General features: G+C 40.8%; 1 protein-coding gene across 1 annotated transcript in view; it reads right to left on the bottom strand.

Moving 5' to 3' along the window:
* The window catches only part of LOC126191481 (rho guanine nucleotide exchange factor 18), a 640,188-nt gene that overhangs the window by 22,691 nt on the left and 590,511 nt on the right, over positions 1 to 26,986 (bottom strand). The window contains exon 28 of the mRNA XM_049932364.1: positions 8,397 to 8,780. Coding sequence (XP_049788321.1) covers positions 8,397 to 8,780 — 384 coding nt within the window. The remainder of the gene's footprint in view (positions 1 to 8,396; positions 8,781 to 26,986) is intronic.

Below are 26,986 nucleotides of genomic sequence, written 5' to 3' on the forward strand. Positions count from 1 at the left end.
CAGGATGAGGAGAGAGCACACTTGAGCTCCCTCATAGAAAAAGGAGTATTGTAGCATTCTCGATTCAAAGAGAGAAAAGAGATAGCACGAGCCTCCTCCACCTGTATCCGAGGAAGGAAGGCAGGATGGTAGTGGGTGGAGCTTGAAACCTCCGCAAAGTACTGGCCCAAAGCATTGGAAACATCAACAAGGTCAACTATGATGTTTCCCGTCACAGTCAGACCAGGGATGGGGGAGAGGGCGGTAGTCCCAGAAAGCCGGCGCAGGCCACCCCAAACGAGAGAGGGCGGAGTAAAACTGTGAACGAGCTGAGGAAGGAAAGCCAGCATGCTTTCTTGCTTTCCTTAACAGTGCGACGGCACTGCGCACGTAGTTGCTTGTAGCAAATGCAGTTTGTTAACGCAGGATGACGGTGAAAGACATGAAGCGCACGTCGTCAGGCACGAATCGCATTGCTGCACTCCACAGTCCACCAATGGACTGGGACCTGACGGGGAGAACTAGTAGTACGTGGGATAGAGGATTCAGCAGCGACAGAATAACGTCCACAAGGTGCTCGACCTTATCTCATCACAGCTGGGAAACAGCCATCCGTCAAAGACTGCCAAGGAGGAATATAGCCTCAAGTCAGCAAGAGAGAATTTCCAATGAGCAGGCCGCTGTGGCGGGGTATGACTGTACAGGCGAGTCACACAAGGGAAGTGGTCACTTGAGTTAGTATCCGAAAGAGCACACCACTCGAGACGTTGAGCGAGTTGGGCAAAGCAGATCGAGAGATCTAAGTGGGAATAAGTGTAAGTGGAATCAGAGTGAAATGTGGCTTCACTGGTGTTAAGGCACACAAGATTAAGACGATTACGAAAATCCGCCAAAAGATAACCTCTCGGGCAGGTGACAGGTGAGCCCCAAAGAGGATGATGGGTATTGGTGTCACCAAGGAGCAGAAAGGGTGGAGAAAGCTGAGCAACAAGCTGCATCAGGTCTGCCCTAGTGACAGCAGAAGATGAAGGGATATAAATGGTGCAGAGGGAAAAGGAAAATTTGGAAAGGAAAACACGGGCAGCAACTGCTTGCAGGTGGGTGTGCAAAGGGATAGGACGGTGACAAACATCATCTCATAGAAGCAGCATGACCCCACTATGAGCACGAATCCCCACCATAAGGGGAAGGTCCATCCGTAGCGAAGTAAAATGGGAAAGAGCAAAATGGTCTTGAGGACGTAGCTTGGTTTCTTGGAGACAGACAAGGAGTGGGCATTGCGATCGCAGGAGCAGCTGGAGGTTTGCGCCGTTGGACCAAAGGGCCATAAAATTTAGGAACACTGGAGAATGAAGAAGAAACACTCACCTCGACTGCTGCTTAGGGCAAGCCGTCGAGGGAGGACAGCCACCGGAATTGACAGGTGGAGGATCTTCATCCATCAACTCAGCGGGATCAATGGAGCTTCCCCGGTGTCGGTCGGTTGAAAAGGACCGACAAGTCGAAGAGGGCCGACGAGTCAGAGAGGGGGAAGACTGTTTGTATGCCTTTGGATAATTGTTTTGACTTTTGGCGATTGGCAGAAGAGCCAGATGGCTGTGAACTCGAGGTATGCAAGAAATCTTCCTGGGAATAATCCTTTTTGAATTGATGGTTTGCTGGCTGCGTTGCAACCGCCTTCGCCAGTGAGAGCGAAGACCGGGTAGCAGAATCTACAGCCCGGGAAGTGGGAGACAGAGTGTCAGTTTGAAGGCGAGGTGACTTTGCCACCATCGAACTGAACTGTAAGTCACAAGTTTGCATAGCCATGTTTTTCATGGGACAGGGAGGGGGACGGGGAGGCTAACACAGTGCTGTAGCTTCCAGACGAAGGGACACTTGGTTTACGGTTCGCCAACAGTTTCCAGGCAACAGGAAAAGGTACCTTCTCCTTCACCCTTATCTCCTGAACAGCTCTCTCGTCTTGATAGACGGGACAAGAACGAGAAGAAGCAGCATGGTCTCCATGACAATTAATGCAGAAGGGGGAAGGAGGTGGACAGGCGCCTTCGTGTGCATCCCTGCTACAAGTGACACATTTGGCTGCGTTTTTACATGAAGTGCTGGTATGATTGAACTGGTGGCATTTATAACACCTCAATGGAGTGGGAATGTAATGGCACACACAGATGATTTTATAGCCTGCCTTTATCTTGGTAGGGAGCGTTAACCAATCGAAAGTGAGGAACAATGTGCGAGCGGGCACCAAATCAGCAGCTTCCTTCTTTATAACTCTATGAACAGCAGTAACGCCCTGATCCGATAAATAATTAGTTATTTCATCCTCCGTCAAACCATCCAACAGCCAGGTGTAGATAACACCACGGGACGAGGTAAGTGTCCTGTGAGCCTCCACTTTTAAAGGGTATTCATGGGTGAGTTGGGCCTTGAGTAGTTTCTGGGCCTGGAGAACACTATCAATTTCCAAAAGCAGAAATCCATTGCGGAAACGGGAGCATCACTTCACAGGGCCGGCAATGCCATCCATGCCTTTCTGTATAACGAAGGGGTTTACAGTAGCAAAAGTCTGGTTTTCATCTAAATGTGAGACTACTAGATATCAAGGCGCAACAGGAAGAGACATTGAGGCAGGAGCCTCATTTCACTTTCTTTTATGTGAAACAGTCTGAGAAAGAGAAGGAAAATCAGTCATTGGAAAGAAATCCCCCAAGACTGCCAGCGTCTCCAATGGCGCGCTCCTCCCAGCAGGGGCCCTCCAAAGGGGAACCCCCCGCCTTCGGTGATTGTCCTCACCTTAGGTCACATCTCCCAAACGACAGATGGAGGGACTAATTGGCAGAGGAGGAAGGTAACAGATCAGGCAATAAGCCCTCCCTGGGACTGGCCTGTAGCAAGGGGTACGTGCTGGCCCTACATGCCAACCTGCGGCTGGGAATTACCTGTTACCCAGTCTCCTGCTACGCGTCAAACGTGTGGGTGGCCATCAGGCGCACACAGGGAGGAGAAGAAAAGATAAGAAGGAAAGGAAGAAAGAAAGGACGGCCTCAAACGCTGCTGCGGAGGAAAAAGAGAGCACAGCAAGGGAAGGGCGCAACAAGGAAAGGGCGCAACAAGAAAAGGGCGCAACAAGAAAAGGGCGCAACAAGAAAAGGGCGCAACAAGAAAAGGGCGCAACAAGAAAAGGGCGCAACAAGAAAAGGGCGCAACAAGAAAAGGGCGCAACAAGAAAAGGGCGCAACAAGGAAAGGGCGCAACAAGAAAAGGGCGCAACAAGGAAAGGGCGCAACAAGGAAAGGGCGCAACAAGGAAAGGGCAGAACAAGGAAAGGGCAGAACAAGGAAAGGGCAGAACAAGGAAAGAACGGGGGAAAAATTGGACGGGGAAAGGGCGGTATGGGGAAAGGGCGGCACGGCGAAAGGGCGGCACGGGGTAAGGGTGGCACGGGGTAAGGGCGGCACGGGTAAGGGCGGTACGGGTAAGGGCGGTACGGGGTAAGGGCGGTACGGGGTGTAATGGTACTTGAATTACGCAACCATTACAGCACCTCACCTGAACCTCTTGATACCAGTAATATTCTACTGTGTTTCTGTGAAGTAGTTGACATATTTCTGAGACAACATTAAGATTTGATTTCATTTGTGATACATCGATATGTTTATATTGCAATGATATTATTCTTATGTGTATTCTTTCTTTTGTCATTATGATCTTTGACGTACTTGTAACTCTGAGTTTTGGGCGCGTAAGTGATTATTAGTTAGTTAGTTGTTGGAGAGTTGTTAGAGAGTCGGACCTTGAAAAGGTCAAGTCTTGGACGTCATGTTGGAAAGATGCATATTGTAGTTGGCTTATAAAATGTGAGGAAGATGTTTTCAAATATGTTTTGTATTGTGAAGTGATGTTTTGTGTTTATGTGATATTGCAATAAAAGCAATTAAAAGGAAGTGTAACTTAATTTCGGAGTGCTGATTACTTTTTTTTACATCACTATTGTGCTAACTTTGAAAAGTTTAATCTCCAAGAATGGTTTGTGAAGCGCATCTACAAAACTTTTGAATATAGCACGATAAAACCTAGGCCTCTTTGCATCCTCCGAGTTTGGAATCATAACCACCTAGATTTTCGGCGACTGAACCATGATTTTACAACGAGAATTGTAACTTAATTTTGGAGTGCTGATTACTTTTTTTTTACATCACTACTGTGCTAACTTTGAAAGGTTTAATCTCCAAGAATGGTTTGTGAAGCGCATCTACAAAACTTTTGAATATAGCACGATAAAACCTAGGCCTCTTTGCATCCGAGCTAGAAATCATAACCACCTAGATTTTTGACGATTGAGCCATGATTTTATGATGAGACCAGCGTGGGAACCACAAAAAGATGAGTGCCTAGTTTTTTGATTATTACATGAAATGACTTTATTAAATGTGCTCTAATGACACCTGCCACATAATATGACTGTTGTCGCCTGAAAATGCAGTATTTAGCAGCGTGAGCAACACCACAATCGTTATTAAATTCTGACCTTTGTTGTAGTGGGGTTGTTAGAGGGTAAAGGGCGGTACGGGTAAAGGGCGGTACGGGTAAAGGGCGGTACGGGTAAAGGGCGGTACGGGTAAAGGGCGGTACGGGGAAAGGGCGGTACGGGGAAAGGGCGGTACGGGGAAAGGGCGGTACGGGGAAAGGGCGGTACGGGGAATGGGCGGTACGGGGAAAGGGCGGTACAAGAGAAAATATTCCTACATGCAAACCAATGCAAATTAGCTTCAAGAGCCCATTAAGGCATGAGACATCTCCCCAAGAGAGGGGGAAAGGACAGGAGAAGAGGAGACATGCAGCCCAGAAAGAGAAGCGGTGTTGCGAGGGCTGGGGCCCCGTGGTCACCAAGCACTTGTTCACCAAAGAGCGGTGTGAGCCCCCTGGGGGGAGGGGCAGGAGAGGAGGAGCAATATTCTAGGATGGTTCTCATGAGTGTTTGGTAAGAAAAGTTCTTTGTAGACTGATTTCGTTTTTCCAGTATTCTACAAATGAACTGAAGTCTGATACTTCAATTACCTTCATCTGAGCCTATTTGATCGTTCCATTCCATATGTACATCTACATCTACATACGTATTCTACAAACCACCATATGATGCATGGCACAGGGTACACTGTACTAGTGCTAGTGATTTCCTCTCCTGTTCGACTCACAAATGACTGTCTGCATGTCTCTGTAAGAGCCCTAGTTTCTCTTACCTTGTCTTCGTGGCCCCTAAGTGAGCTGTACATTGTTAGCAGTAGAATCAGTCGGTCATGAATATCAGTTCTTGAAACTTTCTCAATAGCGTTTCATGAAAAAACTTCATCTTCTCTCCAGGAATTTCCATTTGAAATCACAGAGCATTTCCGGAACACTTGCATCTTGATTGAATCTACATTTAAACCTCATGTGGATCCCAAGTACTTAAGGATGGGTCACACAATTGTTCTGTATGTGGTCTTCTTCATGGATGACCATATTTTCCCAGTATTCTCCCAATAAGCAGAAATCGACTATTTGCCTTCCCTACTAACAACTTTAAATGCTTGTTCCATTTGATACTGCTTTGCAACATTACATCTACATATTTAATCGACATGTCTGTGTGGAGTAGCAAACTACTAACACTGTAATGAAATTTAAAATTTTCCTGGTGAATTAAACGTTCGAAGAGATTTTGGGATTGCAGCCAGTTGTCATAAATTTCATTCTACGATATTTCAACTAGACACCTGCCAGTCATCTTCAGGTGAGCCATCGAAGACTGATGAACATGTTTTCCACTCTGCCTCATATAGTGCACTGATAGTATTGCCACGCATGCATCAGAGTCATGGTGACAGAAGGACCACACCATCCAGCGGCAGTGCCGTTGCTGGTGGAACTGCAGGGGATCAGCTGTCTTCGGTGTTGCCGCTCGCTGCAGTTATCAGAGTATTCTGGCATCTTTGTCTGAAGCAAATCTTGGAGATGACAGGATTCCATGCGTTATTCAGCTTGTATCTGCTGTCATGGTTCATTAGATTTTCCACAATGCATATTTTAATAGATTATTTTATAACGGAGTCCCAAAAAGATGTTGCTGTGGCCAAAATTAATGTTTTGTCATACTCTATTGAATGTCTGTTGGAGATACAATGTTTCGCAACGGCAGACTGAGTTTTTACATCATCTTAACTCAATTCATGAGAACATTTGATTTACTATAGAATTACAGAAAGATGGTTGTCTCTCATTCCTGGATGTTTTGACAGATGGAAGAGTGACGGATCTTTGGGACATTCTGTTTACCGTAATCCCACTCACACTGATTTGTACTTGCACTCCTCAAGTTTCCATCACCAATCCCAAACCATGGGTATGCTTAAAATCCTTGTACTCTGAGCCCATACAAATAGTTTAATTAAAGAGCAGATGCAGATAGTTTGATTAAAGAGCTTGCACATTTAAGAACAGTGTTCAGAGGCAATGGATACTTGACCCGGCAAATTAACAGGGCATTCTCAGCTAAAACCAAGAACTGGGAAGTGGATAAGGAGGAGAATGTGCCAGCAAAGTCCCTAGCTTTTCTTCCCTTTACTGGAAACATTTCCTTCAAAATAGCAAGAACCCTTAACAATTTTCAGGTGATAGTGATTTTACATCCACCATCTAAAATTTCGAACCTGCTGGGATCAGTGAAGGATAATTTGTTATTGTGGAAGGTGGGAATTTACAAAATACCTTGCGGTGTGGTATGGTCAATATAGGACAAACAACTTAACATATGCTCAAGAATTCTGCAGCATATCGTTTTTAAAGATGTTGGTCTGTTATTTTGCAGGTCCATTTTTTTTACACTTATGTAAGGAAATCACCTGGGCTTTTTTTTCCAGTTACTGGGCACTTGGTCTGGCTGAGAAGTTAATGATAAATGAAGCTAAGTAAGGTGCCAACCAAACTGGGATTCCATATGGATCTGGTGACTTATTTGTTTTCAATTCTTTCAGTTGCTTTTCAATGTCAGGGATGTTTGTTTTATGTCCTCTATATGAGAATTTGTACAATAGTCATATGGTGGTATGTCTGTATGATACTCCTGTGCGAATAATTTTTTAACATAAAATTTTAAACTTCAGCTTTCCTCTTGCCTCTTAAATTGTTACACACAGGTATTTTTCAGGGTTGACTGATGCCACTTGTGATTCACTGATATGGCACCCATGAAATACTTCATTTTTGTGTTTTGTGGAGTGCATAATTTTACACTTTTGGAAATTTAAAGGAAGTTGCCACCAGTCTCTGATCCACTTTAAAATCTTATCAAGACCAGATTGGACACCTGTGCACTTTATTCTCAGATAGCCCTTTTTTAAGGATAACTACATAGGATTTCCAAAAAGTCTGAGGATATTATTAATATTGTCCAATGGGTCTTTAACAGACAGTGACGACGACGACAACAACAACAACAACAACAACAACAACAACAACAACCCACACCCTAGAGCATACCTCAATTTATCTGTTGATGACTCTTGACCCCACATAATCTCTACGCTGTAGTCTTCCTACCAAGAAACTCTCAGTTCAGCAACAATTTTTCTTTGATAATTGGATGACATACTTTTGGTAATAAATGTTGATGTGGTACAGAGTTACTGCTTTTTGGATGTCAAGAAATACTGCACCCACCTAACTGTCTCGATCCATGGTTTTCGGAATGTTATGTGAGAAAACTGCAAGTTGGTATTTGCATGATAGATGTTTTCAAAATCTGTGGTGGTTGACACGAGAGAGGTCATTCTGTTAGACATACCAAATTACAATGGAGCTCAAAATATGTTCAAAGATTCTACAAGAGACAGATGTCAATGATATTGGACAGTAAGAGGAATCACTTCTGCTATCCTCCTTGTAGACAGGTGTGACCTACTTTCTTATAACCACTGGGAACAACAAAATGGATACTTAGCAATTCCCATGCTTCAAAAATAAATTTAAATCCATTATACTGTACGAAAAACAAAAAACCACTAACATAACAACTGTAAAAACTGATAATATAAATATGGCAGCAAAGCACAACATTTATATGAATTATGTACAGAGATGGGGGGGGTGGGGTGGAGAGGAGGAGAGAGAGCGGGGGGGGGGGGGAGGGAGGGAGAGGGAGAGAGAGAGAGAGAGAGAGAGAGAGAGAGAGAGAGAGAGAGAGAGAGAGAGAAGGAGGAGGAGGGGGGAGGGAGACAGAGGAAGTAATAGAAAATTAAGAATCTAAAACAAATCTTTGTTAAGCTGCATGATACACATTACATTGCATCAATATTCCACAGGGATGGTGCTTTACTATTTATTGTTTTAGAACAGCTTTCATACTTATTTCTAATTTGCAATGAGTTCTCTTAACTGACCTGCACACTCTGTGCCTGCACCTTCTGCTGATTTGTGGCACTGATGAGGTTTAATGGTAGTGTAGCTTTGTTTGTGGTAGCACTGGAGCTGCAAGAGCTGCTTGCATTACTGCCAGGCTTTCGCTTGGAAGTATGGGAATCTGCTTTGCGACGAGAATCAGGTACAGGTGGAGAACAGTCACCACTAATGCCTGTAACACTCATATCCTCTGGCTGGGTGCGTATCAATATCCCCTGCCCCGAAAGACTATCTTCTGGAGGCACTGCAGTCACTACAGGCATATTGGGGCTAATAAGGATTCCCTGGCTTGTTAAATACTCTAATTTACTGTACAGCTTCTCCCGCTGCTGCCGTACATCCTCACTTTCTGCTCGAACTTGTTCCTGGAATGAGAAGTAATTCAAATATTACGCAACAGACATAAAAATGTAGATACTAAACATTGCTGGCTTCCTATGACAACAGAAAACAATGATTATGCACCTAAAAATGCTTTACAGAGTAGGTTTTCACATTTCCGAGAAGGTAAGATACTGATTAATAAACACTGAACACAGAATGTATACACAGTTTTGAATTCTGCTACAATACAATAAATATAATGAACTAGCTGTGATTCACATTCACACAGCTGTTTAAATACTCAAGAAGAGAAAGACAGAAGCCAAAAGTTATGAACAAATTTGCACCAACACTCACTCAAAATATGGTAGATATCTCAAAGCTGCATCTAAAATGCAATACTAGCTAATTTAAGTTTGAGCAACCATAATTGAATGGGAAAGAAAGTTTACTAATACAAAAGGGCAGTATCTCCAAATAAGGTTACATACAGCTCCTTCAGAAGTCTTTACATTATCATAATTGGCCATATGCTTAAAAACACAGAGATAATGTGCTAAATGGCCATGTATGCAAAAACATCTACGAGGCTAGTAGATTAAGCTATGAAGTTCCTTCATTGTTGTTCTTTTTGCACATAACTTTATTTACGTGTTAGCCTCTAAAACTTTGGTAAGAATTCTCTGTTGGAGCTTCAGAGAACATGACAACAATATAATAAAGGAAACACTTTTTTGATGTTCTGCAATTACTGAGTATCTCATCTTTTTGCTTTTCTCAATTTTCATCACTGGAAATACTTGAAATCAATAAACATAACACAGTTTTAAATTATGAAAAAAACAAAAATTTCCTTTTTCTTGATTGTTAGTTAATTTTCCATTATGAAAATGTGAGAATAGAACATGAAAATCAATTTAATCATTCATTTCTCATAAATGAACGATTTTACATGTAATATAAAAATGCAATACCTTCCTTTGTAAACACTCTGTGTCTCATCATTTATGTATCTTCTGCATTTGTATCAGTAATGTCTGTATAATTCACATGTCATTTTACCTGTGTTGTAACATTTAGTTGTCACCCAACAATGGCTTAAGCTGCAGAAAACTGGGTTGTGACCAAACAAACAAATAACAGCTGCAGAACACCACAAGACATAGTAGTCAATAACATCAAGAGGAGGTTCTCAGCCATCACTATTTTTCATAGATGTACAAAGAAGACTGGTACAACTCCCCAAACTGAGGGGGTCTATAAATGAAACTGCTTGTCCATTAGTGTATGTTTTGGGATAATGCATTTTTATATGTTCGGTTAATTCCAAAGATAAGAACATAAATACTGGTACAATAAGACAATGTAATTGATATGGGAGACACTAGTATGTGGTGCATTCAAAAATACAATAAACAACGTGATCAATCTAATTCTTTCCAAAGTGATGGTTAGCACTTTCTTCTGCCAACCCCTTCAAGTTTTCTGAGTTAACATCATAATTGTTACCAAGTATGTCTGGGAGAGAAAGCTACATTGTTTGTTACACATTTTTTGGATGTGCATACATATAATTGGAGTAGTAATTTTCTCTTCAGCATAATCCCTTCTTGCAGCACTTCTTACTGGAGTTTGAGCATTTCTGTGACAATCTTGTGATGACTAAAAAACTTACAAGAGTTTCCACAAAGTTATTCTGAACTTTTAAAGGAAACATGCTGTAAAATGAACCAACATTTTGACTACTCTTGGAACCCAGAATAAGTTTACGGAAAGTGACCACTACGACAGAATAATATGGAGAAAGATATCATACCCATCTTCTATGAATCTTCCCTATCACTTCCATTATTCCAACTTTGGGAGAAAAAAAAAATCTCATACTGAACAAAAACCATGTAAGAATCTCCCAGAAAAGAGGTTTTGTAAGGGGTCTCCTTCATGGAAGAAGCACACTGTGTGCAAGAGGTTCAGGCTGCGAAACAAAGAAAACCTGATGTCAGAGACAATGTACTATAGAGGTTCAACTCTTAAATAAGTAAGAGGATGTAAAGAGTAATTTGAGATCAAATGGAAGTAATTACCACTATACACGAAAAAGCTCCCTAGGTTATCACAAGAGTCAATGATCATTAAAAATTTACGTGCTTTCAGACTTATTTGCAGATGATGCCTTAACAGAAAATTATGCCTCTGAAAAATTATAGGCAAGGTGCACAATACTTTAGAACCTTGAATCCTGATGTATAGGTTTCCCAGCCTACCTAAGCATAATCTCCAATTTTTCTTTAAAAATATTTTCTGGTTTTATTAAATCGTAATTCATTGTGGTCTACATGTCAAAGTAAGATTGTCACCTCAGCAGAGATTGTTTTTCCTCTGAAGTGCTGACAGAGAATCTGCCACCTACGCACTCAATGTGTGTAGCCTACAGGGAAAGTGGGGGAAGAACCACATCTTGCCTTCTGACCAAGGGCATTAGTGAAAATAGCAACCTCTTTCTTGCACCAGCACCTAGCCAAACACGACATGTTTCCTTCCTAACTCCTTTGTAAAGAAAGTCCATACGACAAAATTACATTTCTAATGTGCTCATCTCTTGGCTCCACCGAGACTGATTGGTGACCTTGCAAATCATCTTAGGAGCTTCCTTACAACGAACAAGCTGCCTTCTGGTCTGTGAAAAACTTTAACTGAATACTCCCCAAAGCTGCCTACATTCTGTTTATCCCAATCAGGCTCACTCTCCACCTGCACACTGATTTTAATGAAAATGGAATATCACTAAAACTGCAATGACATATCAAAACTGTGTCATCAGATACCTCAGATATAAGAATAACTTCCAACCATTCACAGATAGTGTCATCTTGATCCTTCCAACCAACACCAGCTTTTCTGAATTACATAGGTTGGAACTCTCCCTGCAATTTATCCTACTTTCCTGCAACTCTCCTGGCCTTAACATCCGATAGTCCCTGTCCTTCACCCACCCATCCCCTTCCCACTTCAGCACAACACAACCTTCTGTCAAGAACATACCTACAGTCTTTTTACTTCTCGACCCTGTACATTCTCATAAGCAACACTTTTATGCCCCCACCCCTACCCTGCTATCCCTCCCCCTCCCTGCCCCAGCCTCTTCCTTTCCCACGTGGCCCAGATTGCTTCTCTCATTATATGCTGCTGCTCGCAGTCTGGCCTCAGCTGCCAGACACAGTGGTCATGTCAGTGTGAGTTGTGTTTGGGTGAATGTGCGTGTGTACATTGTCTAAAGCAGAACAAGGCGTTTTGGTTGAAATATTAACTTGTTAGCAGTCTTTTTGTTGTGCCTGTCTGTGACTCAGTATCTCCACCACGTGGTGACTAGCAATCTACCTTTTTTTACAAAATAATTTAATTGGATAGATAAAAAAAATCTACTCACTAAGCAGTGGCAGAACAAACATATAAAAGAAGGTTATAATTAGGCAAGCTTTTGGAGCCAGTGGCTCCTTCTTCAGGCAGAAGGTATATCTTTTTCATAATAGTGTCATTATTCCATTCTGCATTTTACAATCATTATGAATTAACGTCCCCCCCCCCCCCCCCCCCACATGAACCATGGACCTTGTCGTTGGTGGGGAGGCCTGCGTGTCTCAACAATACAGATAGCCGTACTGTAGGTGCAACCACAACAGAGGGGTATCTGTTGAGAGGCCAGACAAACGTGTGGTTTCTGAAGAGGGGCAGCAGCCTTTTCAGTAGTTGCAGGGGCAACGGTCTGAATGATTGACTGATCTGGCCTTGTAACACTAACCAAAATGGCCTTGCTGTTGTGGTACTGTGGACGGCTGAAAGCAAGGGGAAACTACGGCCATAATTTTTCCCGAGGGCATGCAGCTTTACTGTATGGTTAAATGATGATGGCGTCCTCTTGGGTAAAATATTCCGGAGGTAAAATAGTCCCCCATTCGGATCTCCGGGCGGGGACTACTCAGGAGGACATCGTTATCAGGAGAAAGAAAAGTGGCATTCTACGGATCGGAGTGTGGAATGTCAGATCCCTTAATCGGGCAGGTAGGTTAGAAAATTTAAAAAGGGAAATGGATAGGTTAAAGTTAGATATAGTGGGAATTAGTGAAGTTTGGTGGCAGGAGGATCAAGACTTCTGGTCAGGTGAATACAGTGTTATAAATACAAAATCAAATAGGGGTAATGCAGGAGTAGGTTTAATAATGAATAAAAAAAATAGGAGTGCGGGTAAGCTACTACAAACAGCATAGTGAACGTATTATAGTGGCCAAGATAGACACGAAGCCCATGCCTACTACAGTAGTACAAGTTTATATGCCAACTAGCTCTGCAGATGACGAAGAAATTGAAGACATGTATGATAAGATAAAAGAAATTATTCAGGTAGTGAAGGGAGACAAAAATTTAATAGTCATGGGTGAATGGAATTCGACAGTAGGAAAAGGGAGAGAAGGAAACATAGTAGGTGAATATGGATTGGGGCTAAGAAATGAAAGAGGAAGCCGTCTGGTAGAATTTTGCACAGAGCATAACTTAATCATAGCTAACACTTGGTTCAAGAATCATAAAAGAAGGTTGTATACATGGAAGAATCCTGGAGATACTAAAAGGTATCAGATAGATTATATAATGGTAAGACAGAGATTTAGGAACCAGGTTTTAAATTGTAGGACATTTTCAGGGGCAGATGTGGACTCTGACCACAATCTATTGGTTATGAACTGTAGATTAAAACTGAAGAAACTACAAAAAGGTGGGAACTTAAGGAGATGGGACCTGGATAGGATAAACTGACTAAACCAGAGGTTGTACAGAGTTTCAGGGACAGTATAAGGGAACAATTGACAGGAATGGGGGAAATAAATACAGTAGAAGATGAATGGGTAGCTCTGAGGGATGAAGTAGTGAAGGCAGCAGAGGATCAAGTAGGAATACAAATGTCTCAAAAATGAGATCGACAGGAAATGCAAAATGGCTAAGCAGGCATGGCTAGAGGACAAATGTAAGGATGTAGAGGCTTATCTCATTAGGGGTAAGATAGATACAGCCTACAGGAAAATTAAAGAGACCTTTGGAGAAAAGAGAGCCACTTGTATGAATATCAAGAGCTCAGATGGAAACCCAGTTCTAAGCAAAGAGGGGAAAGCAGAACAATGGAAGGAGTATATAGAGGGTCTATACAAGGGCGATGTACTTGAGGACAATATTATGGAAATGGAAGAGGATGTAGATGAAGATGAAATGGGAAATACGATACTGCGTGAAGAGTTTGATAGAGCACTGAACGACCTGAGTTGAAACAAGGCCCCGGGAGTAGACAACATTCCATTAGAACTACTGACGGCCTAGGGAGAGCCAATCCTGACAAAACTCTACCATCTGGTGAGCAAGATGTACGAGACAGGCGAAATACCCTCCGACTTCAAGAAGAATATAATAATTCCAATCCCAAAGAAAACAGGTGTTGACAGATGTGAAAATTACCGAACTATCAGTTTAATAAGTCACAGCTGCAAAATACTAACACAAATTATTTACAGACGAATGGAAAAACTGGTAGAAGCCAACCTCGGGAAAGATCAGTTTGGATTCCGTAGAAATGTTGGAACACGTGAGGCAATACTGACCTCACGACTTATCTTAGAAGAAAGATTAAGGAAAGGCAAACCTATGTTTCTAGCATTTGTAGACTTAGAGAAAGCTTTTGACAATGTTGACTGGAATACTCTCTTTCAAATTCTAAAGGTGGCAGGGGTAAAATACAGGGAGCGAAAGGCTATTTATAATTTGTACAGAAACCAGACGGCAGTCATAAGAGTTGAGGGACATGAAAGGGAAGCAGTGGTTGGGAAGGGAGTGAGACAGGGTTGTAGCCTGTCCCCGATGTTATTCAATCTGTATATTGGGCAAGCAGTTAAGGAAACAAAAGAAAAAATCGGAGTAGGTATTAAAATCCAGGGAGAAGAAATAAAAACTTTGAGGTTCGCTGATGACATTGTAATTCTGCCAGAGACAGCAAAGGACTTGGAAGAGCAGTTGAACGGAACGGACAGTGTCTTGAAAGGAGGATATAAGATGAACATCAACAAAAGCAAAACGAGGATAATGGAATGTAGTCGAATTAAGTCGGGTGATGCTGAGGGAATTAGATTAGGAAATGAGACCCTTAAAGCAGTAAAGGAGTTTTACTATTGGGGGAGCAAAATAACTGATGATGGTCGAAGTAGAGAGGATATAAAATGTAGACTGGCAATGGGAAGGAAAGCGTTTCAGAAGAAGAAAAATTTGTTAACACTGAGTATAGATTTAAATGCCAGGAAGTCGTTTCTGAAAGTATTTGTATGGAGTGTAGCCATGCATGGAAGTGAAACGTGGACGATAAATAGTTTAGACAAGAAGAGAATAGAAGCTTTCGAAATGTGGTGCTATAGAAGAAGGCTGAAGATTAGATGGGTAGATCACATAACTAATGAGGAGGTATTGAACTGAATTGGGGAGAAGAGGAACTTGTGGCAGAACTTGACTAGAAGAAGGGATCGGCTGGTAGGACATGTTCTGAGACATCGAGGGATCACCAATTTAGTATTGGAGGGCAGCATGGAGGGTAAAAATCGTAGAGGGAGACTAAGAGATGAATACACTAAGCAGATTCAGAAGGATGTAGGCTGCAGTAGGTACTGGGAGATGAAGAAGCTTGCACAGGATAGAAGAGCATGGAGAGCTGCATCAAACTAGTCTCAGGGCTGAAGACCACAAGAACAACAACAACAACAACAACAACAACAACATGAATTAACGGAAGCAAGTTAGATTGAAAGCTGAATATCCTAGCCCCTCATACAGATATTAGAAAGGCAGTAAATCACAATCACTTCAACTATTTGGTATGGCATGAATTTCTTGGGCAACTCATTTGACATCACAAGGCTATTAATAATTTAAACACACACACACACACACACACACACACACACACACACACACACAATGTTGCCCAAAAAATATATTCAAGTGATGCACTGTTTAAATATTTTTACAATAGCAATATACATCAAAATTTCCATATTTAGCACAGTTACATCACTCATCACAGAGAAAAATCCAAGTTACCTGCATACTGTTTGATTATGTGCAGACATTGCAAAATATAGGATAAAGGCTTTCTTATACACTAAGCTGCCACAATATATTTAATACAGAGACTCTTTCAAAAATATATGCAAGGTGAGTCACATAAGATGTAGCATTTATTTTATTTTGTGAAAGGTTCCACATATCAAAATGAGGTTTTCCACACTTAACAGTATGTTGAAAGGCATGTAATGTTTTGTATGGATAATGCTCTTGAACTCTTGTATCAACTGACATACTGAACCAAGTATAATTTTTTATAAATGGAACTGTACAGTTTTCATAACTGAATTCAATTGCTCTTGGAAATACAATTACAGCTGTGATACAGAATAGCGGTTTCAACTCATCTGTTTTGTTTTCAATTCCTGTTAATAACTAATGTTTTTTTTCTTTTTCTAATTTCTGCTAATTTTAAATACTATTATATACCTAATATGTGGTACTGGGAGATAAGATGCTGCGTGAAGAGTTTGACAGAGCACTGAAAGACCTGAGTCGAAACAAGGCCCCGGGAGTAGACAACATTCCATTTGAACTACTGATGGCCTCGGGAGAGCCAGTCATGACAAAACTCTACCATCTGGTGAGCATGATGTATGAGACAGGCGAAATACCCTCAGACTTCAAGAAGAATATAATAATTCCAATCCCAAAGAAAGCAGGTGTTGACAGATGTGAACATTACCGAACTATCAGTTTAATAAGTCACAGCTGCAAAATACTAACGCGAATTCTTTACAGACGAATGGAAAAACTGGTAGAAGCCAACCTCGGGAAAGATCAGTTTGGATTCCATAGAAATGTTGGAACACGTGAGGCAATACTGACCTTACGACTTATCTTAGAAGAAAGATTAAGAAAAGGCAAACCTACGTTTCTAGCATTTGTAGACTTAGAGAAAGCTTTTGACAATGTTAACTGGAATACTCTCTTTCAAATTCTGAAGGTGGCAGGGGTAAAATACAGGGAGCGAAAGGCTATTTACAGTTTGTACAGAAACCAGATGGCAGTTATAAGAGTCGAGGGGCATGAAAGGGAAGCAGTGGTTGGGAAAGGAGTAAGACAGGGTTGTAGCCTCTCCCCGATGTTATTCAATCTGTATATCGAGCAAGCAGTAAAGGAAACAAAAGAAAAATTCGGAGTAGGTATTAAAATTCATGGAGAAGAAGTAAAAACTTTGAGGTTCGCCGATGACATTGTAATTCTGTCAGAGACAGCAAAGGACTTGGAAGAGCAGTTGAACGGAATGGACAGTGTCTTGAAAGGAGGATATAAGATGAACATCAACAAAAGCAAAACGAGGATAATGGAATGTAGTCAAATTAAGTCGGGTGATGCTGAGGGAATTAGATTAGGAAATGAGACACTTAAAGTAGTAAAGGAGTTTTGCTATTTGGGGAGTAAAATAACCGATGATGGTCGAAGTAGAGAGGATATAAAATGTAGACTGGCAATGGCAAGGAAAGCGTTTCTCAAGAAGAGGAATTTGTTAACATCGAGTATAGATTTAAGTGTCAGGAAGTCGTTTCTGAAAGTATTTGTATGAAGTGTAGCCATGTATGGAAGTGAAACATGGACGATAACTAGTTTGGACAAGAAGAGAATAGAAGCTTTCGAAATGTGGTGCTACAGAAGAATGCTGAAGATAAGGTGGGTAGATCACGTAACTAATGAGGAGGTATTGAATAGGATTGGGGAGAAGAGAAGTTTGTGGCACAACTTGACTAGAAGAAGGGATCGGTTGGTAGGACATGTTTTGAGGCATCAAGGGATCACAAATTTAGCATTGGAGGGCAGTGTGGAGGGTAAAAATCGTAGAGGGAGACCAAGAGATGAATACACTAAGCAGATTCAGAAGGATGTAGGTTGCAGTAGATACTGGGAGATGAAGAAGCTTGCACAGGATAGAGTAGCATGGAGAGCTGCATCAAACCAGTCTCAGGACTGAAGACCACAACAACAACAACATGTGGTACTGATATTCCAAAAGTGTAATTAAACTTTCCCCCATTTCTATTTATTGCTTGAGTATTCTTTTTGGCTAGGTTGGTTCCAGGAATACCATTAGTTTTGCTACAGAGTACGTTAATTAAAAATTATAGCTAATTAAAGTTAGAACTAAACCTCAATACATGAAAAACTTTGTGAGCTAATAAGAGTAATTCCATAAAATGACCCACACCAACAGAAAGTAACAGTCACCCATGCTATACTTGGAAACATGGCTCAAAGATGCCTACAACCTTCCTCTGTAATGGTGCAAAAGAATGGCACCCAGTGACATCACCCTCAAGCTCAATGACACTTCAAACAGCACGGTGTCAACAGATGAGGGGGGAGGGGGTGGGGGGGAAGCCAGAGCTCATGTGACATGTAATATGGGTTAATGTTGTCACATTGGCACCAAATCTTACCACAATTCTGTCCAACACCACTGTGGGTGTGTCACATAATAGAAAGGTCATCATAGTCCCTCTTAACCACATTTCAGTCCTTCTTTTGACACTCCTGTGATGGAGGTCAAAACTGCATGGTTTCATTACGAGTGGCTGTGGAAAACATTTCAGAAACACCTCTGCTTGGACTTGGAATAAAAATGACAAGGCTTCGGATGTTGATTCCCACACATTTCATGGTCAAAAGTGACAGTTTGCAATACAATGAGCAAAGAGATGACGTTCTTGTAAACATTTGCCATTGTTGACACCTCTTGGCTGACTCAACCCTTCTCGGTAGACATCATGTGGCTGCAACCCAATTCTATGTGATAAAAGGGGCTATGACAATCATCCCATCATGCAACACGTCCACAGTGGTGCTGTGCAGATTTTGGGGAAATTAGGACCAATGTGACATCGTTAACTCACTTTTTACACCACACAAACTCCGCTCTGGCCTTTTTTTTTAATCGATGTTTCGACACCTTCCTGTTTGAAGTGTTGTCCAACCTGAGGGTGACATCGCATGGTGCAATGTTTTTTGATCTTTAGAAGAATGTTGCAGGCACCTTTGAGCCAAATTTCAAACTTATATGTCACAATGGGAGACAAGTAATGGTGTTTCGAAAAACTGATCCTTTAACTATGTCACGCAGTGTGATAAACTGAAGTGATTATTATCATTCAGGTTTGTAAGCAGCCCATATTCCATTGCAGATTTTGTCATAATCACTGTTAAGAGTCTAATCTTTTACTATCTACTGTTGTTATCTACAGTAGAACATACAGCTTTAATTAATTAACTCACTAATTAATAATTTCATGTAATTTATCCTAATTTGTAACATGGTGCTCATACAGATGAGCAAGGGGTTTCACATTGTATAGGAAGAGTGCTTGCGAATTTTACTAAATTTCTGACCAACAATGTTTTCTATAAATCAAAGCCACAATAGTTTTCATCTAAAACAGTAAAACCCAGTGTAGCCAATTTTCAAAGCATAATGTAATTAACAAAATAACAGTTTATTCTTATGCCTGTTTTTAAACAGTTGGACGTCAACCAAAATAGTCACTTCGCAGTTAGAAAGCTCACGAGTACAACTCATTTAAGCACACTCTTGGCGCTGACACGTGCCACTGTTATGTATGCTCAGTATGTGAAACTATGTGCACCGAAAACTGCAAAACGCAAGAACTTTAATAACTTTTGTGTGATTTCTATAAGCCAAATTAAGCAACATTCTCATGGAACTGTGTTGTGATGAACAAGACTGTGAAATATTATTGTCATCAGAACTAGTGAATGATGGACATGGTGATTATTGTTATGTACTGGATAAAATGAACAACAGAAGTGTAAATCCTTTTCTAATAAATCACTACATGACAGAGCTCAATGCAAACTGTGACATTTTAGTGTGAACTGTGTTTTTGTGCCACAATAGAATAATTAACTTCACCACTGTAATTGTCAGGTGTGCTAAAAAATTTTTTCTTTAGTTGACAAACTGGTCTCCATTATTAATAATGGGACTTTGTGAAGAATAGATGTGTGTTAGTGAACACTGGACTGAGCTGTTGTGTACATCTTTTAGCGGAAACCATCCCACACTCATTTGAGCATTCAGTTCTGTGGTGATCGAGAGTGTTGTTACTGAGGAGAGACTATGAGATCTAGGTCAGTACCCTACATAGTGATATAGCACTTGTTAATATTGGCACTGAAACATTTTGCGAAAGGTTCTGGGAAATGAACTAAAATTGGAAATCAATGGAACCAGAGTCAGTTATCGTAGTGTTAACACTGCCAAACAGAGCTCTCACGCCAAGCTCCATCATTATATGAAGTAAGACAGGCCCACACTACTAAAATAAAACTTCATTTCCTATATGACATAGATGCAGGGTGGGCTATAACTTCTGTTGATGGAACTATGGCATATGTTAGCTTCTGGGCATCATATGGGGCTTATCAAAAACTATTTCAAATGCTTGTAAATTCTCAGGTTTTTGTGGAAACAAATACAGTTTCATCAGGCAGTTTTCCATTTAAACACTCCTCATTGCTCCTTACTTATCAAAGCCAAAACAGAAATGCCAGTTGTTCATACAGGGGCTGGACTAAAATATAGAAAAACTGTGATACATGCACGCACGAACGTAAGTGCAGACGCTACCCAAGTCTGTGGGCTGCACTGTTATTTTTGACTACAAATGGCATGGTGGAAAGTCCGTCACATGTTGCAATTGTTAGTCATTGTCAGGACCATATCTGTGTAGTTGTGAGTGCATTATGTCACAGCTAAGTGAATTTGAATAGGTGCACATTTTGTGCTTGTATGGTGAGTGCTTCCATAACCAAGAGAGATGAAGTGTTCGATGTTTCAAGAGGCAATATATTGCATACAGGGAAAGCAGAAAAACATCATCTGCTAAGTCACAAGGGGGATGAAAGTGAGAATTCAGTGATCCCCATGGAAGGTCATTGGAGAAGATTGTGATGAAAAATATAGAGGACGGCAACTGTAAAAGTTACTACAGAACTGAAACAATGCAAAGGGAGTACCAGAAGCACTGCATGGCAAGCTGGATTTCAAATTCTCTCATCAGTGATGCAAATGCCTAACAGGAAGATGTTGTGTCAAAACCATAAAACCTGGACATGGAGCAATGAAAGAGCGCCATTTGATCATATGAGTCTTGTTTCACACTGCTTCCAACTTCTGATTGAGCTTAGATCCCAAGAGTGGAAAACAGCAGAGGTTTGGTGATTACTTGTGCAGCCATGTAGTGGTATTCCATGGGCACCATGGTTACCATGCAAGGTCACATTAGTGCCAAGGATTATGCGATCATTCTGGCTGATCAGGTCCATCTCATGGAACAATGTTTGTTCCCCAATGGTGATGCTGTGAGCCAATATGACAGGGCCCCTATTCACACAGCTCACATCATCCACAACTGGCTTTGGCAATTACTCCATGCAGCTGCACCACTGCCTTGGAGATACACTGTGCTCCACGGAATGGCACACATCACGACAATGTATTATGTTGTGAAAGAGAAGATAATCAGTTTGTTCTGAAGACTGACAGCGAGCTGATGCTAAACTGTTTATAAATTTGTAATAAGCAATGTGACTGACAAACTGAAATTGCAGACAGTTGTATATGCAATGTTATGAAGTTGTATGAGTTGAAAGAATATATATACATCTTCAAAAAGTGACTTCTGTTATTTGGTAGCTTGTTGATGTAGATAATCACGATTTCCTTCTCCAACACAGGCCAAACTGTGTACGAGACCAAGTCCATGAAAAGAGGAATTAAGATTGGGAGGGGGATATCTACTCCATATAAGTGAATCATAATTTCTGATTCATACACATCAGAATTGGAACTACTGAACGAAGTCCCCCCTTTGGAAATTTATAAAATTCAGAAGGGAATATCCCAAAACGTGCGTGATCACTATGTAACTCCATCATCATTACCTGAACTTGCCACTATTTTGCAGGATGAATGGTATCAGATTCCCCTGAAGACCATACAGGAACTGTATTATCCTTTCTGAGGTGTTTTGAATGCCAACAGTTTTCTGATACTGTATTAGGCATGGTAATGTGTTCTGTTTCCATATTTTTGTCCATTCCACACTTTGTAATGATAAATATCCCTGTTAACGGAGAAAAAGAAACTACTTTATTGATTTTCTTAGACTTGGAGAAAAAAATAAATTACTTGACCTATCTTTGTCTGGAGACGCCTGAGTGCTTCTTGATGGAATAACTGCTGTCAGACAAATGTGCCTATAGATATTATACGGAATTATAATTAGATCGAATAAATTTTAAATAAACTAAACATTTTGTTCAGAATGAATGATAACATGTCACCTACAAAAAAATACTTAACCTTAACAAAATACAAGTTTTACAGCTTTCTTGGGCATGTGCTCAAATTATTTACCATCAACTGCAAAGAACATTTCCAGTCGCTCTTCGAGAGAGAGATGAACAGATTAAAGTACAATGGATGATATGCTGTTGTACACTATGACCATTCGATGGTATGCATCACCTGGCAGACAAGTCAACAGCTGAAAGGGTTGATGCAACATGGACTTGCATGAACCAGTTTACAACACAATAAATGATTCCGACGGAATTGCCTTTAAATTTTAGAATCTTCCTCAGTTTCTTTTGTGGAGAGTTCCAACCTCAAAATTAACAAGCATTGTAGCACTGTGCTTATCTATTCAGGCACTTTCAGCAGATTTCATTAAAAAAAATGAATAAAAAATTTATCTGTCCGAAAAATCATACTTGATTCAATATCTTGATCAATACAAGACACTTTATTACATAACAAACGTCTGTGCTTCTTAATGTGCTACCATTTGCCGAAAACCTCATTTCGAAATAAAATGAGTGTTAGTCTTAGGTGACTCGCCATGTATATGTAGTGCTTAACCTATTAGTGAACAAATGCTGCCTTTCCACTGTAAAATTTACAAATAACAATTTACAGACTCAATAGAGAATGACACACTGCTGATTCCTCCAGAAAACAGCTTAGGAATGCACCACTTGTCACTCAGTATTAACCTGGTCTCGAATGTATTAATCAGCCACTTCAACAAGGCCACAACTTCCTAAAGCCATGCCCTGAAATGAGGTCCATTCTGTCTGAGATTTTGCTCTCCACACCTAGAATAGCTTTTTGTCACCCCACCAATTTCTGCAATATTCTTGTCAGACCCTACGCTCCTTCTGCACCCAATATTATTGTCAGACCCTATGCTCCTTCTGCACCTATCTCCTTACTCTATGGTTCCTACCCCTGTGACTGTCTCTGCTGCAAGACTTGCCCGATACACCCTCGTACCACCATCTACCAGCCCCGTGACTGACAAAACATATACTTCCAAACGGAGAGCCACCTGTGAAATGACATGTCATACACCATTTGTTGTGTAAACACTTTTTGGCTTTTTACACTGGCTTGACTGTTATTGAGTTAACAGTTAGGAAGAATGGGCATAGGCAGAGGGTGTATACTGGCAACACACAATATCCTATTGCAGAGCATGCACTGCAACATGTCAGTCACGACCTTGGTGCCTGTTTCACCCTTCATGCCATCTGCAGTCTTCCCCAGATACCAGTTTCTCAGAACTCCACAGGTGGGAATTGATGCTACATGTCCTTGGTTCTTGCCACCCACCTGGTCTTTATTTACATTAATTTCTTTGGTCACAGCAGCTCTTCATAGGAACTATTCGTTTCTTCAGCCCCTTTCAGTTTTTCACATCTTTCATTTCCTGAGCTGTGTATTTTTTGTCATCTCCCCCGCCGCCGCCCCCCCCCCCCCCCCCCCCAACTCTATCACATAAAATGTACTTACTTTTTGGTCTTATGAATCTGCGCAAAATATTTTAGCAGTAATTTCTGTCTTGCATATTACCCTATCTTCTGCCTTTAAGCTCTCAGGTTTTCAAATCTTGTCCGGTGCAGTGCCCTACAACCAGTCTTTCCTTCTCATTCATCTGGTAAGACTCCACTGACCTGCGCTTCTGGGTGACTTTTCCGAACTCCACCACTTTTCCTAAACCTCACCAGTCCTTTTCAACCCTTCTGCCACAAAAAGAAGCCAATGGCTCTGAAAGCTTGCCTAAGTAACACCTTTTATATGTGTGTTCTCCCGTCACCGATTGGAGCGTAGATTTTTTATCTATCCAGTTACACTGTATACTGTTAAACAATGGAAACTAAAGATACACATATCAACAATGTAGGTAAAGACACAGTGCTACTTACTGAAAAGAAGACACGTCAAGTTGCAGACAGGACAATTAAAAGACACTCACTTATAACTTTTCACCACAGCCTATGTCAGTAAAAGACAGAAGACAGACTCTCCCTCTCTCAGACACACACACACACACACACACACACACACACACACACACATACACTCACAAATATACACACACAAGCAAGCATATGTCACGCACACATGACCTCCAACTCCAGCATCTCGGGTCAGAATATGTATCTCTCTTACTGACGAAGGCTGTGGCCAAAAGCTATATGTGAGTGTCTTAATTGGCCTGTGTGAGGTGTGCTCTCTTTTTTTTTTGGTGTGTGTGTGTGTGTGTGTGTGTGTGTGTGTGTGTGTGTGTGTGTGAATGGTGCGCATATGAGTCTCTCTCACTGATGATATGCGAGTGTCTTAATTATTCTGTCTGCAACTTGACATGTCTTCTTTACAGTAAGTAGCAATCTATCTTTTCCTCCATTATTGTATGTTGTTATAATTATAAATGATATTACAATTACGTGTTCAAAAGTGAATTTACATTCTACTTCATATTTAATAACCAATTATGTTTTCCACTATGAATTTCACATACCTTCAAATTGTCGTCGTAATTGTAAATGGTGTGTAAGTAACTTGTGCAATAGATGTAAAACTTTCATTTTTTAGCAATTATTTAATTTTATACTTAATATGTTTCCTGTACACTAATAAAATATTTCGAAAATTGTATGCTCTGACAGAAATCAATAACCTTTCTTAAAAACTGCTGCAGTGTGTTTTGTTCTTTCACTGAATCAAGTTCACAGTTCTGTCAACTTTTTCAGATACCACTAATGTGTTGTGGTCAGTTTTTAAATTGGTACAAGTTGAGATATGCAGCTTGTGTCTGTACATAAGCAATCAACGTATTTTTTGATCACATGCAGAAGTTTGTACATAATATGTAGTGGCATGTCTAGTATTGTTTGGAAATATCCTGAAATGGACAGTTATGTGAAGTGGTCATATACTGATGTGTTGTTTCTGATTTATGAAAGCAAACATTGTACACTTTAAGAACAAAACTATGGTACAAATTCAGCTCAAGCATTATTTTATGCATTTTTGTTGACACTGGTTCAAATAAATCCTACGCCATTTCCCCATTTCTGGCTCCAAAACTTTGGCAACACAAATTAATATGAAGAACATTTATAGCAAACATAAAATTCAGACAATTTGTTGCACAATTAGTTATTAATGATCAACATTGTCTTTTAATATGGGGATGTCTTCAGTGTAATAGTCTTACATTTATTCAAGAAAATTACTACTGTCTTTATATGAAATAATCAAGAGAAAGTAAAGTGAAGGAAAAAAATAATGCATTAAACAATGGAAAGTTCAGGTTGGAAAATCAACAGTTATGGAAAGGATAGATTGCTACTAACCATAAACATGACACACTGAGTTGCAGACAGGCACAACAAAAAGATTTCACGCATTAAACTTTCAGCCAAAGGCTTCATCAGGGGGAGGGGGGGAGGGGGACATGCTTTCACACAAGGAAGCACACCTACACACACATGACCACTACTTCTGGCTGTTTAGGCAAGACTCATGACTCAAGTTCGGCCTAAGCAGCTGGAGACAGTGGTCATGTGGGTGCGTGAGGTGTGCTTGTTTGTGTGAATGCATGTGTGTTTTTCTTTCCTGATGGATGCTTTGGCTGAAAGTTTAATGTGTAACAGTAAGTAGCAACCTATCCTTTCAATAACTGTTAAAAATAAATTAAAATGTTCGTATTATCATAGTTGTTGACTATACCATTTGCATAATGAATTATAATTATTTTTTTCAAGTTGCAATTGCAACTAAAAGTATGCCTGAAATGCAGCAATTTAAAAATGGCAAGAGCCATGATTTGTGGGAGGGAGGGAGGTTGGATACTTAACTATTATGAAATTAATTTATTTATGGCAGTGTCAAAACTCCAAAGAAGTATTCTCTCCCCTGTACTCTTTAATATACACGCCAATGACAAACCAAGGCTTAACACATGTAGAAGCTTAATATACACAGATGACTTTGCTTCATCAACCCAAGGAAAGAAGTTTGAGGAAGCCGAACAAGTTCTGACAACACAGAGAACTTTCACTGAGTGTTATGGTGAGAACTATCTGAAACCTAATCCTCAGAAAATGCTTTCCACCTCCAAAACAGACAAGCAAATAGAAAACTAAACAGTATTTGGGAGGGAACTGAGCCTGGAACACTGCTTTACACCTAAATACCTTGATGTCACTTTAAGACAGACCTGTAACGTACTGCAAACATTGTCTCCATTTCAAGCTGAAAGTGTCAACCCAAAATAACATCATACAGAAACTCACTGGCAATAACTGGGGAGCCCCACCTCAAGTCATCAGAACCTTCACCATGGCACTCAATTTCTCTGAAGGTCAGTGTGTGTGCCCTTTATGGTATAGCCTCAGGGGACATAGCACTGAATGAAACTGCATGACTGATGACTGAATGTCATGAAACAGACATCTATACACAAACTTTATTGATTCACAGGTGCCGCATCACCCGATACACATTGTACGGTAGTGGCAAATGTTGAACAGAAAAAGGCTCAACTAAATCATTACGCCAACTCCAAGACCACCAACCATCAATACCTACACTGAAATCCCTGAAGCAGTTTCCCCAGTTCTGTGTCAGCCACTGACTGTGTCTCCACGATTTAACAGTTTTCATGTACTACTGGACAGGCTATAAGCAGGTGTTGGAAAATTCAGGGACAATCATGTCAAAGGACGAACACACTGTGACTGCAGAGGAGAATAGACA

The sequence above is a fragment of the Schistocerca cancellata genome, chromosome 6 (assembly GCF_023864275.1).
Source record: "Schistocerca cancellata isolate TAMUIC-IGC-003103 chromosome 6, iqSchCanc2.1, whole genome shotgun sequence".
Taxonomy (NCBI): domain Eukaryota; kingdom Metazoa; phylum Arthropoda; class Insecta; order Orthoptera; family Acrididae; genus Schistocerca; species Schistocerca cancellata.